At 40.8% G+C, this 16048-nt stretch overlaps 1 protein-coding gene across 1 annotated transcript in view; it reads left to right on the plus strand.

The window, feature by feature from the left end:
• Positions 1–459: 459 nt before the first annotated feature.
• VAT1L (vesicle amine transport 1-like) overlaps positions 460–16048 on the plus strand; it is a 53224-nt gene continuing 37635 nt past the window's right edge. Inside the window, exons 1-3 of the mRNA XM_010135093.1 lie at positions 460–497; positions 1778–1907; positions 5854–6069. Of these exons, the coding sequence (XP_010133395.1) occupies positions 460–497; positions 1778–1907; positions 5854–6069 (384 nt within the window). The remainder of the gene's footprint in view (positions 498–1777; positions 1908–5853; positions 6070–16048) is intronic.

Consider the following 16048-nt stretch of genomic DNA (forward strand, 5'->3'; position numbering starts at 1 on the left):
GGTGCTGCAATAATATGCTTGTACTGGTATGCCAGTGTCAGATAGCTGTGGCCTTTGCCATAGCTGTCTGTCTTCTTGTTGCCTACTTCTTATGACGTCATGATGCGTGTTCCTGCAAGGTTTCTGCGTCACAGATCTGCCTCCAGCTGCCCGTTCTTTCAGGATGTAGAAAAAAGTTAACTTTTTGTAAAGTGCTCAGAAGATTCAGAAGATCGTCACTTAATGTTCACAGGCAGCGGTTGCCACCATGTATGCGGGGGGAGTTTGGGATTTGTGGTGGTTTGTTAGTTTTTACCCAAATGATGACGGCCTTGGAGGCATTTTGTTACTTAGAATTTCTCTTTTATTATCACCAGTACAGTGGTGATGTAGGAGGTGGCCTTAGCCACTGGATAAGAAGCGGCCTTTCCAGAATCCTTCCAAAGCTCCCAACTTAATTGTTGGCTTTTAACCTTCAATATGATCAACGTTACGAACTTTGTGTATGAGCACGTTGGGTGAGGGTTCTTTATTTATTTATATTTTTACTTTTTCTCCCTAGTTCATCAAGTTAGATTATCAAAGTCATGTTTTTCAGAAATAATCTATACTCTTGATTTTACATAGCTAAAAGCTGTGGGTTCAGGTTGCTCTTAAACCCTCCATCACAATTACAGATATTTACATTTGGTGGAATTTCTTTCCCCCCACCCCCAGTGACCTACATCTCATGAATGCTGTGCTCTCTTTAGGCTTACCCTGTGTGTCTACTCTGCCTTTTTGTTGGGTCTGTTCAATCTGTTTGTGTCTTGTTTAGTATCTGATTAAAGCTCCATCTTAAATGCTTGTGCACGTCAGTAATTTTGCATATCCAGGCGATGTGTGTGAGTAGGGCTGGCTGGGTGCATAGCTTCACAGAGTCGGGGGAGTTCGTGTGCAGCAGTTTTGGCTAACAATAAATACAGGGCTGTGTTTTGGAACAATGGTTTAATGCTGAAGTGTGTTTTTTAGCTAGTTAAGCCTTTTAGGAGTTTTAACTATGTATGGCATTTGTGCCAGTAATCAGGATATGCACACAGTAGACACAAGGTCCTTTTTTCGTTGCTGCCTAGAAAACTACAGAATTTTACTTAATAAAATTGGATAACATATAAAAGACAAAGCAAAGATGATTTGAGATTTTTGCAAAACTGAGACTACAGGACAAGATCTCTATTTTTTTGGAGCAGCAATGCTGAGGGGTCCAAAGACCAAAGTAACCTTTGCAGAATTGTGCAAAAGTGATCCAGGAGGAACAGCCTATCTCAGGCTTCATAAGTTCATGTCAGTGTTTGGACTCTGCCTGGGATGAGCTCCTGGAGTTGCAGCAGAGGTTAGGACAGTTATGTCAGGTTGCTCTTGGCCCAAGCCATCCATAATGTGCAAGGTTTGGGATCTTCTTCTTAAAGTGCCCTGGATTTCCTTTCCAGCTAGCAATGCATTGACAGAAATCACAGCGTTTCACTGTGTTGAATTTTTAAATGTCCTTTGTGAATTCTGTATGTGGTTGCTGAACAGTCCTTTAAGCTCTGGGGCTGCTGACAGACGTGGTTGCTGTGCTCGCGTACTCTTCTGCCCGAGGGCCATACGGTACAGCACAAAGTCCGTCTGTTCCACGCATGAAGAGTGAGAATGCCTGCTGGGTCCCTCTTAGGCCCTGAAGTTTTCTGGCTTTCCCGTTACTCGGGTTGAGTTTGCTTCCTCTGCTTTGCTCTGTATTAATAGTTCTAATTTTATTTTTTTTCCTTGTGTTTTACAGTGGTTTGAACTTCATTGATTTGATGGTGCGACAGGGGAATATCGACAACCCTCCTAAGACGCCACTTGTTCCTGGGTTTGAATGTTCCGGAATTGTAGAAGCTCTTGGCGATAGTGTGAAAGGATTTGAGGTAATATTGTCTTTATTTTCCGAGCAAGACTATATAATCACCAGTTCACTGAGTATGTTGTCCCTAATCCCTTCTGGTCTGCCAGAGACAGCAGCCTTCACCACCCTGTTGAGATTTGAAAGGGCAATTTTTCCTTGCTGCTTCCCAAGCATGAGAGTGACCTCTTGAATTAGTTTTTAAAAGCCAGCAGTGTCATTTCCTTCAAATCCTTCCTGAAAAGTCACTCATACTGTGTGTATATCTTGATGGCTAAATAGGAACTGGAAAATACGACTGATGTACTTTAAATAAGTAAAAGAAACTGAGTTAATTTGTTAATTTTATTTTCTCAGCTATGTTTGCTGTCAGTGTTGATCTGTTGCTCAAAGTCCGTGCACTGCTGACTCTGGTTCCAACTTTTGATGTTAATGAGACGCCATCTATGATAAGCATTGCTGCTTACAACCCTGTGCGTTCACGAGACACAGATAAAACTGGGACCCTAATCCTGGGGGTAGATGACTCATTCTCATCACTCAGAAAAAGCATCTATTTCACCTAACAGAATAGTGATAAATGACAAAAAATTTGACAATATAATGTGTATAATAAAGCTGTTGTTACTGGTTGGCATTGTGTACTCTCCAGTATCTCTTATTGCATTCAAACAGCATTCTGTCCTGCCTCCTATTCCATTGTTGATGTTAAACATCTATATGCCCTCCAGTCTTGCACTTTATTTTCTAAGTAGATAGAAAAATTTTGAAATAAAAAGTGAGTTAATGCACACTGGTCCTGTCTTGGTTATTTGCGAAGTCAGCCATGTCATCAAGTAATTCAGTTTTCGGAATTTGTGTTGTATCTTGATCTTAAGAGGCCAATTACCTGAAATATTTTTATTTAAAGGTAACGTATTTGCTCTTCTGGAAGAGCTGTAAAATTTTTCAGTTGAGTGACGATAATGGTCAATTTAGTTTCTAGTAGGATCTTAGTGGTGAGGTCATTGTAGGACATGTTTCTACTTTACCCCTCCTGCCCCATCTTTTCCTTGAAACAAGTCATAATTTTCCAGTGATTCTTGTGACAAACAAGAACTGAACAATAACTTTACCGTTTGAAAATTTCTACTGCTTTAGTTTTTCTGCTCTATTATCTGTGTTTTATAGTTACACTCCATGTTGAAGAACACTGTGAAAGGAGTAGAGGAAGTCTCTGCTCTAGGTCAGCATTCTCAGTTTAAAAGTTCTTGCTATTTTTAAAGGGCATCATGAGGTTACAGCATATGGTCCTTGTTTCACCTGACTGAGTATACTCTTTTGAAGATACGTCTTTGTTCAGATACAGAACGTGTTTGTGCTCTGGTATACTCTCTGAAACTGAAACAAGCCGTGCTATTATATTTTTGCATATAATCTGCATTGCCATGGTAGTGTTTGAGTGATCTAGAAGAAGGGTCAACACTTGGAATAACTGCTGAGCACAGATATGAACCCATCAACAGGAGATTGTACCATGAGGAAAATACAAAAATGTTCTGTCATGTTCTGTATAGATTTATTGCACAGAATAGGAACATGCCAGATTCTCCTTGTCTCCTTGACATGTGCTGTTACCGCTGTCCATAGCAATGGCAGGAGTGGCAGTGCTTGCACCCTACATCTTCTGACCTTCTTTCCCTTTGTAGATCTCTTCCAGTTTAAGTCGTGTTAAATTTGTTGGCATTTCATGCTCTGGAAAAATGTGTCTTACTGGCCCTTAGTATCTCAGACAGTACAGACTACACCTGAGATACTGCCAGCCATTTATGGTCTTCATTGGCTGTGATTGCATTATTGTATGACGAATGACAGCTTTGAATGGCAGCCTGTTTTGACAGCCATGTGTAAGAACATATTTTACATTGAGATAAAGCCTTTTTTATGGAACAATAGTGTAATGCCTATTCCTTCTCCTATTAAAAGAAAAAACTGATTTCTACTGAGGTGAAGTGTATCAGGCCTGATCTCTCTCTAGTTGTGGGGATGATTCTCAGGAGCTAGGGTCTAATCTGACATGATGACTAGGCTTTGTATAGTGTTTGTGGTAAAATATAGTAGTTATTATTACCAAGAAATCCCTTGGGAATCACAAAGAGGGACTTCTCTGCATTTGTTTTTTTGGTAATATTTTATGCTTGTTTGCAAGGATATAGGAAATATTAACATCTTCATGAATTAATCCTAGCAGATTTCACATGCTTCTCTAAAAAGGAACCATGGAGTGGCTACCAGTGAGGCATCATTCTTAATTTGAATGTTTTTCTAAAAGGAGGAGGCATTTTGGTGAAATTGGAATGACAGCATCTGTTTCAGCATCCTCACTCTAGAAGCAGCACCTTGGCTTTAGCAAACCCACAATATCCCAAAGCCAAAGTGATGACAAGTGCTTGGGAGACCAAAATGTGCTCGTGCTATAAACATTTGCTTGAAGGGGAAAGTGGTGTGTTTGAATCTGTTGCTCTGGAATATAGTTGAAATAGTCCAAGAACAACCTGTAGTATTAGTGGGTGTTGGTAGAATGTAAGATAGAGAGTATCAGGCAGGTAAGCAAAGGTATTTTAGAGGGACGGCTGCTGTTAGTTGTAGTTGAAACATGAAGTTCTGAAGTTTGATGCTATTCCTGCCACACTACTTACACTGTAGCTCCAAGGAAGAGCTCCTTTCATGGTTAAGGATGCTATTTTTCTTAGTGTATTATAGAAAGGCAAAGAGGTCTAAGACAAGATAAAAGATGCGTGCGGGCTGCTGGTGACAAGCCATTATCGAGAGTTTGTAAGAGTTGTGCCTGTGAAGGGTTTAATATACACTGGCCAACCATTTGCTCACCCTGGCTTTCCCAAGTAGCCCAAGCAGATCAGTGTCCCTTTGACACAAGTGTTGCTTTCCAGGTGTGGTTGTACCTCTGCAGGAGCCTCAGAGCTCTCCTTGCCTTGTTGTTATTCTTGTCTGTCTGTGGGGAGTCACTATCTCCATTTTATAAACCTGAAGCTGCAATGAAGGCTGTTACACAAATGTATGAATGTGGTGTGCCTGGACCTCTGAACGGTTCCCAGGAGGAACCAACTCAGTCTAATATTAACATAAAATCTTTATTCTGCATATGAAATACCCTTTCACTACTACATATTTTCCAAAGAAAGTGAGTGGGCAAGTGTTGCATTCAAAAAGAATATTTCATTGCTCCTTTAATCCTGTCAAATTCACTTTGCGGGCTTAGTAGTGCCTCAGGATCTAGAGGTATATTTTTGATGTTTAAGGTGGCTTATTTGAATTTGCAGGGTCAAATGCTGACATATGGCTGTAGAAATGACAATCATGCAAATGTACTGGTAGAATCAGTTATTAAGATAATAAAAACAGAGTGTGGATACAGATAGTGTTCTCTTCTGAGTGGTTTCCAAAGCCTTCCATGTGGTAGCTCTAAATTAGTGTCAAGACTGAGAAAGCAAAGTGAAAGTTCTTGTGTGTAGATTTATCCCATTTATCTCATCAATAGCATTATAATCTTTTTTCCTTTTTTCTTCTTTTTTGTACCCAAATTTCCTGGTTATTAGTAAGAATGCTGTTTTCATTGTTCACAGCCCCATTTGTAATTTAGGAGCTCTGCTAGCAGAAGATGATCTGTATTAGTGATGATGGAAGATTGCTCCATCAGAGAAGCAGTGTAGAAAAAAGAAGAGGTGGCTTTAACTTTGGATTTTTTTGTAAATTTCAAGTTTTTACATAAATACAACTTTAAAAATGGTAAAAGCCCAAAGCTGAGTAGCTTAGCTGCTCTTTTGAAAAAGATGTGGAGCACCGTTTTCTTCACAGTCAGTCAGCAGTCAGTGACCCACTGCTTGAACAGGAGAGTTGCAGGTCTTACAAGTTGCTCTCTGCAGTCTCGATTGCAGCCATATCCTCAACATTGTTTTCTTCCTTGTTTGTAGATTGGAGACAGAGTCATGGCTTTTGTAAATTACAACGCGTGGGCTGAAGTAGTATGTACCCCAGTCGAATTTGTCTACAAGATTCCAGACGACATGAGTTTTTCTGAAGCTGCTGCATTTCCCATGAACTTTGTAACTGCCTACATGATGCTCTTTGAAGTTGCTAACCTAAGAGAAGGCATGTCTGTGCTGGTTCACTCGGCCGGAGGTGGGGTGGTAAGTTGGAACTTTCCTTACTCTCCTGTCACCAAGTAACTGAAGCAGTCTGATGCATCTTAGTTTCTGAAACGAGCCAGACCCTGCAGCTTGACTTGATATCTGACTTCTCTGTGTGAGGGATTGCAGTGGGAGGAACTGCATCTGTTTTCCACTCAAAAGGCTGATGTGAATGGTTGGTAGGAGCTTTTGGTGAAATTTGGTAAAATAAACTCTACCCCAAAACCCCTCTCAAACTCCCTCATTGGTTGTCAGAGATCAAGGAGCCAGTGTCATCCCAAACATTGCGTTCCTGAACTTACGCACCTTGGACTTCTGTGTAGAAGGCGGCTGTAATGAAAGGACTAAATGAATAACTCCCTGCACAAAGGTATTTGTAGGTAATCATAATCCTGCTTGCAGTGAATTGCCCTCTTGCAATACTCCCACGAGTACCATGTGCAAGTGTGTGTCATGCTTTCTCTGTGAAAGACTTCCTTTTTTTTTTTCCCCCCCTTTGTTGTAGAGGGATTGGAAGCGATGAAAAGCGTTATCTTGCTAACCCTCGGGAAAATACACAAATGCTGAATTAGAGTCACTGGCGGCTGCTGCTTGTTGTAATTTGGATCATCAGTAAGGAGGTGTTGTATTGCGTGGGCAAAGCAACAGTAGGATGAATTCAGTGGAATATCAGCTTTCACAGTGAAATAAAAAATCAGCATTTTGTGTTACCAGTTCCTTGAACTATCTTTTAGGAAAATCTGTCTCCTCTGGAAAAATATTTAAGTTGTGTAGAATATTAAGATACTGACAGGGGAGTTTGTTTACAATTTAAATTATGCCATTCTTTTCCATAAGACAGATTTCACCACCTGAGAACATTAGCAGATCTCAGCATTTCAAACTGGAGTACCTCTTCTGTTTTTCTGTTACTAAATTAATATTCTGTTATCTGCTGAGGTCTGGTGGGCAGCCTCAAACACCTTACCCCTAATTCTGTGCCCTTAGACCTTCTTTCAGGTTCTCATATAAAGAAAGGCTGTAATCAAGGGAATAAATACATGAGTTCCCTGTGCAAAGTATTTTTAGCTAATGGTAATCTTACTTGCAGTAAATGGCCCTCTTGGAATACTTCTGTAAATGAATGGAATTTATAATCGTATTATGCTTTGGCAAAGTACAACCTAGAGCGTTATGGCTGACTTTATTGTTCTTAATATTAAATCTTTTTATGTGGAGTTTAGGATTGTTAAAGCAGTATGAGGCCACACATTCAGGAGGACTGTATATACTACAGGAATCGAAGAATCAGCTTTAGGTGTTTGCCCAGCTGACACTCTGCAGTCCCCGGCTGAGCAGAGAGAGGTAGCAAAGCTCCCCAAAGTACCCCCTGTGCATGTGCACACATCTAGAGGAAACAAAATCCTTATAAAGAAATTTAGCAAGGACGCTTAATTTCTTTCTCTCTTCCTCTTTCTAACCCCACTTGCCTCTGTTTTTTCTTGCTTCTCTTCCTGAAGCCCTGTTAATGCTCTACCAACTCTAACATGGTCTTACTACTAGTGCTCGACCTCTGTGCTGGGCCGTCCCTGTACGGAGCTGCTGGCTTCCTCTCTTATTGCAGGTGCTCAATGAGCAGCTTTTGACTGGTCCTCTGCTGTGGCTACCTGTGGATCTTTTCTGAGAGAAGCTAAAGGATGGGTGGGTCCTGGTGGGCTTCCAGGAGAACAAGAAGAAACCTAATCTGTCACCTGCTAAGTAGTTAAATAAAACGGTTTCCAAGGGAAGAACAGCCAAGCTGGGCAATAACTGATAAAGGTCTGTGTATGATCCGGTGGGGGACTGTGTGAAGGAGGGAGTCAGGGCTGGCCAGCCCGCAAGACAGGATGCTGATCGCTATGTCACAGGGAGAGTGCCTCAGGCAGCCTGTTGTTCCTTGTAATGGAAGAGCATTTATATCTGCATTTGGAAAGGAATGGCTTTTCCAATTGCTTTGATAGGTCTTACAGGTAAAATTCCACGCTGGCGATGCATGGAATTTTTTCTTTCTGTTACCTAGACCTAAAGATTTCAGAGGGGTCTGTGTTCCTCTTTAAACTGCTTTATTAATCTCTCTGTTAATCCTTTGAAAAATTCAGCAGCCTCAGTCAAACAAATCATTCTCACAAAGTTCTTAGCTGTTAAAACAGAAAGCTGGCACTGAAATCACTACGGGCAGAGGTATTTTTTGTGCTGTTGGTTTAGTAGGTAGAAGGCCCATTCCCACTTCAAGTGGGAAACCTGTCCAGTTTGTTTCTAAATGTCATAGAAATTCCAGAACGCTTTAATGAAACAATAGGCTCCCTGTGGGACTGGAAGTTTGTAATTGTTCCTTTCTTATTATGCAAGATCATTCTTTTAGCTGCTTCAGGCAGTTTATGAAAAAAGAACTTATTGCTTCAAAGCCGCTTGTGAGCTTCTTTGTTCTGGCTCCTCAGTTTTTTCAATAAATAGAGAATTTTCCCTGACACAAGGACCTTTACATATGTATTGCCTCAGTTTATTTATGTGGCCTTTTATTTATAGATATTTTTGGTAGTGAGGTAACTATAGCAATTGTCTTCCCATCTGTGCCTGGTGTAGGATTAGTGTGTGACGATACCCTTTAATGTCTGATGGGATGCTTCAGATAAGTCAGTTTACTTCTAGAAGTTCCAGGGGACAGCAGAAGGTGATGTAGAGAGAAAGGAAATGTACCAAGATAACTTATCTTGAAAAAGCTCTCACATATCTGACTCTGTTACACAGACTTGAATCCAGTTCCACGTACCAAACGTGTACCCTCCCTGCTGCCCACTCAGCTGAAAGGTCGGGGCATCATGCGATCTTCCCTGTTCATGGTAGGAAAAATGGCTGGTTGTAGGGAAGCACCTTGACTCTCTAAACCAGGGGAGAGAGGTAGATACACTCACCAACTTTGGTTCCGACACTGTTGGTATGTTGTACCCTTCCATCTGAAGAGGAGGAGTGCTTCAGAGTGTAGAAGGGGGGCTTGAAGGGAGAGATTGTTTGCTTTTGTTTCCTAGGGCTGGCTTGTTGATTTTGGTTGTTTGGAAAGGTGGCTGCTTTGGGGGTTGGTTTGGTTTTCTGGTCTCTTTACCTCTTGAGATAGGGGTGGTTGAGAGAGGATTGCTCTCAGCCTGGACAGTGAAGTAGGCTGGAGAAATTTTAGGGGCCTTCTAGGAAGGCATGGTACAGGCTTGCAGTTGTGCTGCATGATTCAGTCAGACTTCAGTGAGAAATTAATACTGCGCAAAGCATTCTGTTACTATTGCTCAAGCTGCTATTTTCCAAGATCTAACAAGGACAGTGGTTGTCATATGCTCCCTTTCAGGCCTCTGCTTCGCAGGACACTTGACACTTCTGCATAAACTGTTGTATTGAGTAGCAGGGCGGTTCGATAATTAACAAAAGATGTAATTGTGTAATACAGAGTTCAAATGCTTAAAGCTACAGATATATTTAAGTGTTCTTCTGAACTGATTGCTAAAATAAGAAGGAAGTCCCCCTAACGCTGAACTCCTAAAACTTCAAATTATCAATACATAGAAATCAGTGCTGAGAACTATGAGTTTGTCTTACAGGACATACATTGGCCTACCTGATACTGTAAAACGCTGTAACTGATGTTTGAAATGACTAAGATAATGGTAGAGTAGCTCCCTTCACAAATACGCTCCCACATCCTTTTTTCAAGAGAAGGAGAGTGACAATTGAAGAAAATACCCTGAGAAAACTGAGCAGTGTCAGGCACCCTGCTGGGACTCATCTGCTGTATGAAGCAATTAGTTATTTAAAATGAAGTCTGTTTACGTCAGTGCAAATCACAGCACAGGCTTGTGGGAGATTATAAAGTTGCTCTTAAAAGCATTAATGTAGACTTGTAAATTCTATCCTGGATTAGTTGAATTAGTGTAAATACAAGACTGTTATATTAAAAAAACAAACGCATGCACAAAAATAAGCGAAAAAAAAATTAGGCTCTTCTAGCTTTAACAAATGTCTATGTAGACTCTAACAAGTCTCTATCTCTGTGATGCTTACCTGGAAAGTGAATTCTTTCAGGGATTAGATTTGTGAGAGCCAGACATTATACCCATTTGCTTACTTGTTTGCTCTTTATATACTTCCTATTCTGAATATTTAGAGCACCAAACTGTGGTCCTTTACCAAGACTGTGTAAACCCTTCAATTTCATCAGGGCTGCCTCTCCTGCAGGAGCATTGATTGCTGTACTGAAGCTGTGATCTGACCTTCCCTTTCAGGCTCAGCAGCAGAGGAAGTGCAAGCAGAGTAAGTTACAGATGCAGCTCTTCTGTTGGAATTTGAAGGGTAAATCTGACTTGGCAACAGATTTAGGTCATCCTGGCAGGATTGGTTACTGCTTGGCAGGAGCCCTCTTTTTTTATTGTGTCTCCCCTGCATAAATTGCAAATATTTCAGGATATGTTCCAAACTGAATCACTGAAGTGGTGATATTTTATCTGACAAAGAACTGGCATAGCTTAGTAAATCTAGTCACCTGCTATCACAGGCAGCATGTGGGAATCCTTTCAGGAGAATTATCAAATTTATTCTGAGAAAAATACCTATGTGTTTGTCCATTTAAATTCTCTCACTTTGTCTTGCATGGTGAGAAATGTTTCTCAATTTCCAGACTTTTTGTGGCTAGTTAATGTATCTTTTTTCTTTTGCTGGTGTTGTCCATTAATTAAAATTAGCTGTTCTTTTCCCCTGGGGTACTTCTTCCAGATTGTTTTGGTAGGATGTGTATGTTTTGGTAGGATGTGTATATGTTTATGGCTAGAACAAGCTCAGAATCAAATCTTTCCTTGGCCTGTATTTTTTCAGGCTGAAAGAAGGTTTGTTCACACCCCTTTTTTGTAAGGTCAGATTTTGGTTTCCTGGTCATCCTCCAGAGACTGGTCCAGGCAGAGAGATAGACATTTGTTGAACTCTGAGCTGGCTGGCAGCAAAGCAGCAGTAAGCTGCTATGAAAGCCAGAGCCTTTTAAAACCGGTCTCACAGCATCCCTGATCCTTTTAAACATTTTATGGGTAGTCTGAAGTTAGGTCTGTCTGCACCTAGCAGGTAGGAACACATGAAATAGCATTCCTGTGTTTGAGTCAGCCCTTCTTGAATGGAAATAATTAGAATTTACTCTGCTCTTTTGATGGTCCTGGCCAGCATGCTGTACAGTGGCATGAATACTTCTCACTTTGCTGAAATCCTTACCCAATACCTCCGAGGACTGTATTTGCCATTTTCATACTAGCAGTTCATAGCCATTCTACATTTGATGCAGTACTTTCCTCTTGTTTCATCTCCAGCAGCCAAGGGAGGGAATGAATCGGCTCACACAGAGCTCTGTGTAACCATGTCTAGGCTGTCTCACTTAAAGCCGGACAGGGTATCTGGTCGCTGAGCTGCCTTGTGCCACCGAGTGCCCCTAAAGCAGTGGCTGTGTTCCCTCAGCAGTGCAGGAGAGCCCCTGTGCCATGCCTCAGGCTATTTCCAGACGCTGCCTCAGAGCATAATCTCTTGGTCAAACACAAAAGCCTGGCGAGTCCTACGCAAAAAGCAATCTCCCTGACCAAAGCAGGCTGCAGTCTCTGAAGGCCTTTCTTTTTGCCTCTGGAAGCCCTGTGTGCTCCCCAGAGGAGGGGTCCTTTCCCTGAATCCCCTGCTGAGTCGCGTCACATGTGGGCACTGCTTAACTCTCCCTTGGCTGTTCTGCCTTTACAGATAGAGTCTGTAACCCCTAGGCGAGGGCCTTGGCTGGGGTATGTGGTCATAGCTCCATTTAACTGAAAAGGATTTATCCAGATGGAGAGTCACCTCTGAGTTTTGGATGCCCCTCAGCTGCACATTTTTGCAAGGGGGTAGGGAAGAACGTACCCTGCTAATTGTTGCAGAAAATAATAGACTTTTATCCTCAAAATCTCTTATTTCATGGTGACCCTTTCTTCCCCTCCCTCTACTACCAAACTTACCTGTGGCGCACGGAGTGTAGCAGATGCTGCCTTATGCTTGTTTAAGGATCACATTGTAGTTTGTCCACTGCAGTGTTCACCTCAGTGCTTGGTTTCCAATTTCCTCTGCTGTGATTGGAAAAACACCTTCAGGAGATGGAGTGTTGTGTATCCAACTTCTGGCACTGGAGAAAAATTTTGCTTGATGCCAGAAGATGAGTAGATGTCTTCTCTTGCAGTTTTCTCACTATGTTTGTGTACTTCGTACCACCTTCAGGTATGGTTATGAGGCATCAAAGCATTTTAGAAATGTGGATTCTCCTCACGTTCAGTTGCAGACAGGTTTCTTGTGCAAGATTAAGTCTGAATGATTTTTCTAAAATGCTGTAGCACCTCTGGGCTGCAAAAATATATCACAGAAATGGTAATTTCAATGATGCTATTGGTTCTAATATGTAGTTTTGCAGGGTGCTATCTTTTAGATGGTTTCTTCTTTCCTGCTATAAAGCTGGCCTCAGTTTACGTGATAGCAAAAAAGATGTTTTCTTAAAGAACACTTATAAATAACTGCTGTAATTCAGTGCACAGCTTGCATGTCAGACTGGTATCTGGTTTGTGCTGGTAGCCCAGATCATTTTGGAAATCCACTAAATTATACCCCTTAATTATATTTCATCCAGTGTTAAGTTGGTACTAACGAACTGATTAGATTAGTAAGTTTTCTTCTGTTCATGCTGTCTATATTGACTTTTAAATGTCAATGACTTTTTTTACTTTGAAATTGTTTAAATGCACAGAACAGTCCATTTAATTTTTACATCAGAAAAGTAGGTTTTTAAGTTCTTTTATGTGGTTATCCGAGTATGAGAAGTTTCAGTCCTGCAGGTTTAAAGTTGGGTTTTAAAGCAAAGGAGTGTAAAGAAATCACAATATTTTTGGTGGATCTAAAACTACTGTAAGGTAGTTTATAATAAATTCTGTAGTAATCGTGTGTAGATTAGGTTCAATGTACTGGTTTCATAAATTGACAGGCTACCTTGAAAAGGAATCCATCAAACAGGCTTTGAAGCTAAAGAGACACAAGGCTCCTATGCCAAATCTCCGTATTAGGAGACATGCTTCGTTTTCACAGAATGCCTTAATCCAAGTTATTAATTTCTTTTAGGACTCACCATGTGGAGTTCTGTGTGACAAATAGTATATAAAAAAAATACATATTTTAAAGGAGATTAATTCCATTTTAAGGGAGTATTTTGTAGCCATGTCTCTCTAACCATTGCTTCAGTGAAGCAATTGATCATTTTTTTTTGAAGACTGCTAAATCCTGTTAAAGTAAATTGTCTAAATGAGAATTTTTCTTTGCCACATTTATTTTCCTGGGTTTAGGAAGCAAGATTCTAGTCATTATTTACACGTGGAAATTGGAATTGTATGTGAAAAATTAGATCTGTGAATAGTTTTACATTAATTTTTCAAATCATTCCTATCTAATTCGACACCCTCTTGGAAGGTTTTAGAGTTCATACACTTCTTCTGATAACATGGTGGCTGCCTGCTTATCCATGCAGTCTCCACGGTAAGAGCTGGTAGCAGAGATGATGGGGTTTTGTCTGGACAGGGAGGAGGCAGAAAGTCCTCTTGTCTCCGTCTACCGCAAAACAGTTTTTAAGAGGGGAATAGCTGTGGAATCCAAAAACAGGGACAGGGCTTGTGTGCCCCTGTGATCAAAGGGCGCTTCCTGGTGTGGGTGGGCAGGGGACGGGAGCTGGCGTAGATACCTCCCCTGCCCCTCCATGGCCCTGGGAAGAGGATGTTCTTCCTTGCAGCTTCAAAACCCCTCATGCATGCTTCATCTGTGAACTACGGACATTCTGAAGATCAGATCTCACACACTTGCAATGAAAATGTGTAGTCCTCTAAACACTAGCTACTAATCAGAGGTAGCCAGATGACTTGAGGGATTAGAAAAGAGACTTAAGAGTGACTTGCATAGCCACAGCGCTGTTTTGGAGCTTAGTCGAATTCCACAGAAATTAGTGAAATGTTAGAGTTCATAGGTGGAGTTCAATTCTCCTGTTTTGGTGGCGAAAGCATGAGAAGCCCAACAGCAGCCTCTATTTTGAGATTTCTGAGATACAAATATTAAGAATACTTTGCATAAAAAGAAGTGCAAGTCAATGTCAAATTAAGATTTTCAGAAAGCTGTAGAAGAATTTTTTGTGAAATTGCCTCAAAATACTTCACTGAGGTGGTTCATCCAATTATAAAAGGACTGGTCATGTGAGTCAGTTTTAGGCTTTAGACATCTATAGAAAGGTGGAAAGTATTCTGATCTGGGATTTCAGATCAGCTTATCTCTGTGGGGGGAGGGAGGGGTGTATTAATGAGTTAAGAGTCTGGAGGAAAATAGGTTATGGACATCCTGGGGGTTTTGTGCATTTCTTCTATTAATCTGACTGTCAGTTTGTTAAATGTAAATGATCTCCTGCAGGATGAAAATCAACATGTTTTCTACTCTAATATTTAACCTTTCAAGCATTCAGTGTTCTTGATTCAGGATATATATTCACTATCCTTCATATTCCCAAGTTAGATGGAATATGCAGAAAACTAATTAGACAATAGCTCAATGTCAGAATTTCACTCAACTAGCATAAAATACTGATTTATCTAGATCATTCAGCTAGCATAAAATACTGACCTATCTAGATCACTGTAGGTAATGGTTTTCTGGGAGACACAGAAAGTGAGGACAAGAGGATTGCTAGTGAAAATTACAAGAAAAGGAGAGATGCAAAATCCACATTAATTTTTTCTTGGAATTTTGTGTTATGATATTCATAGAGGCTGAAATCTGTGCTTCAGAATGAGACAGTAAGTAATAGAGAAATGACGTATGAGAAGAATGAAATGTCTTCTGCTCCCTGAAAATTTTATATCTCGTGAGATGAGGCCCCTCAGGAATGCATTTTCCTATGACTTCTAAGAGATTAGGGGTTCCAAGCCAGGAAAAACGGTGGATGATTTTAAAGAGAAAAGGTTATTTGTGGTTTATGTTGGATTACCATGCTACAAATGAGCATTCATGCCCGGGACCTGTGATAAGTTTCTCTGAGATGTTGGAGAGTTTGGATCTGCTGTGCTGTTCCACTTCTTATCTGTAAATTAAGGACGAGAATGCATCCCTTCACCTGCTGTCTCCTCCGTGTCTGTTGGTGCCTGTCCAAAGGATCACACGAACTGCCTTGCTGTGTAGCTGTTTACTGACTAATCCAGTAGGAAACCAGTCTGAAACTCCTGGGTGCCACCATATATAAATAACATTGTCCTCTCTTGTGATGTGCAGCTCAGAAGGCTGTCACTGGCAATTACATTCAGCATTATGTGTGAGATGATGCCAAGACCCTCAGGGTATGCAGGGTTATCTAATTATTCTACTGTAAATAAAAGCCAAGCACTGATACTGGTATTTACATACTAATAACGAACAGAAAAGTGTTTATCCATGGATGATTTTACTGGTCATGCATGCAGTTTGCAAATGACAACCTTTTGGCTCCAAACGTAAATAAGAATCTATGAATTCTGTCCAATGTTATTTTCAGAATGGCAGTGCCATTTCTTGCTTCTGGGTGTATCTGTGTAACCGAGCTAGCTCTGGCAGAATAATGTGGTTACAACAAGAGGCAGGATGTGGCTACCAAAAGTCTGTCTTCCATTTGTTAGTATCTTAAGAGTTAAACAAAACCTGGGGTGGTAAAAAGACCTGTCAGGATCTTTTTTGAAGTTTAGATAGCTCGGCATTTATGCAGTGCTTCCCTTTTCCTCTCAGCCTCATGAAATTAAAGGTTAAAACTTAAGAGACCATAAAGCCTTCTGGGGCCCAAAGCTGGGAAGTCGAAGTACAGACCTTTGAATTCACAAATTCTCTAACGCCCCAAGTCCTACCTAAACACTGACATAGCATCTGATTGACTCCCCTGCATTCC

This window comes from Buceros rhinoceros, unplaced genomic scaffold (assembly GCF_000710305.1).
Source record: "Buceros rhinoceros silvestris isolate BGI_N320 unplaced genomic scaffold, ASM71030v1 scaffold17514, whole genome shotgun sequence".
Lineage (NCBI taxonomy): Eukaryota > Metazoa > Chordata > Aves > Bucerotiformes > Bucerotidae > Buceros > Buceros rhinoceros.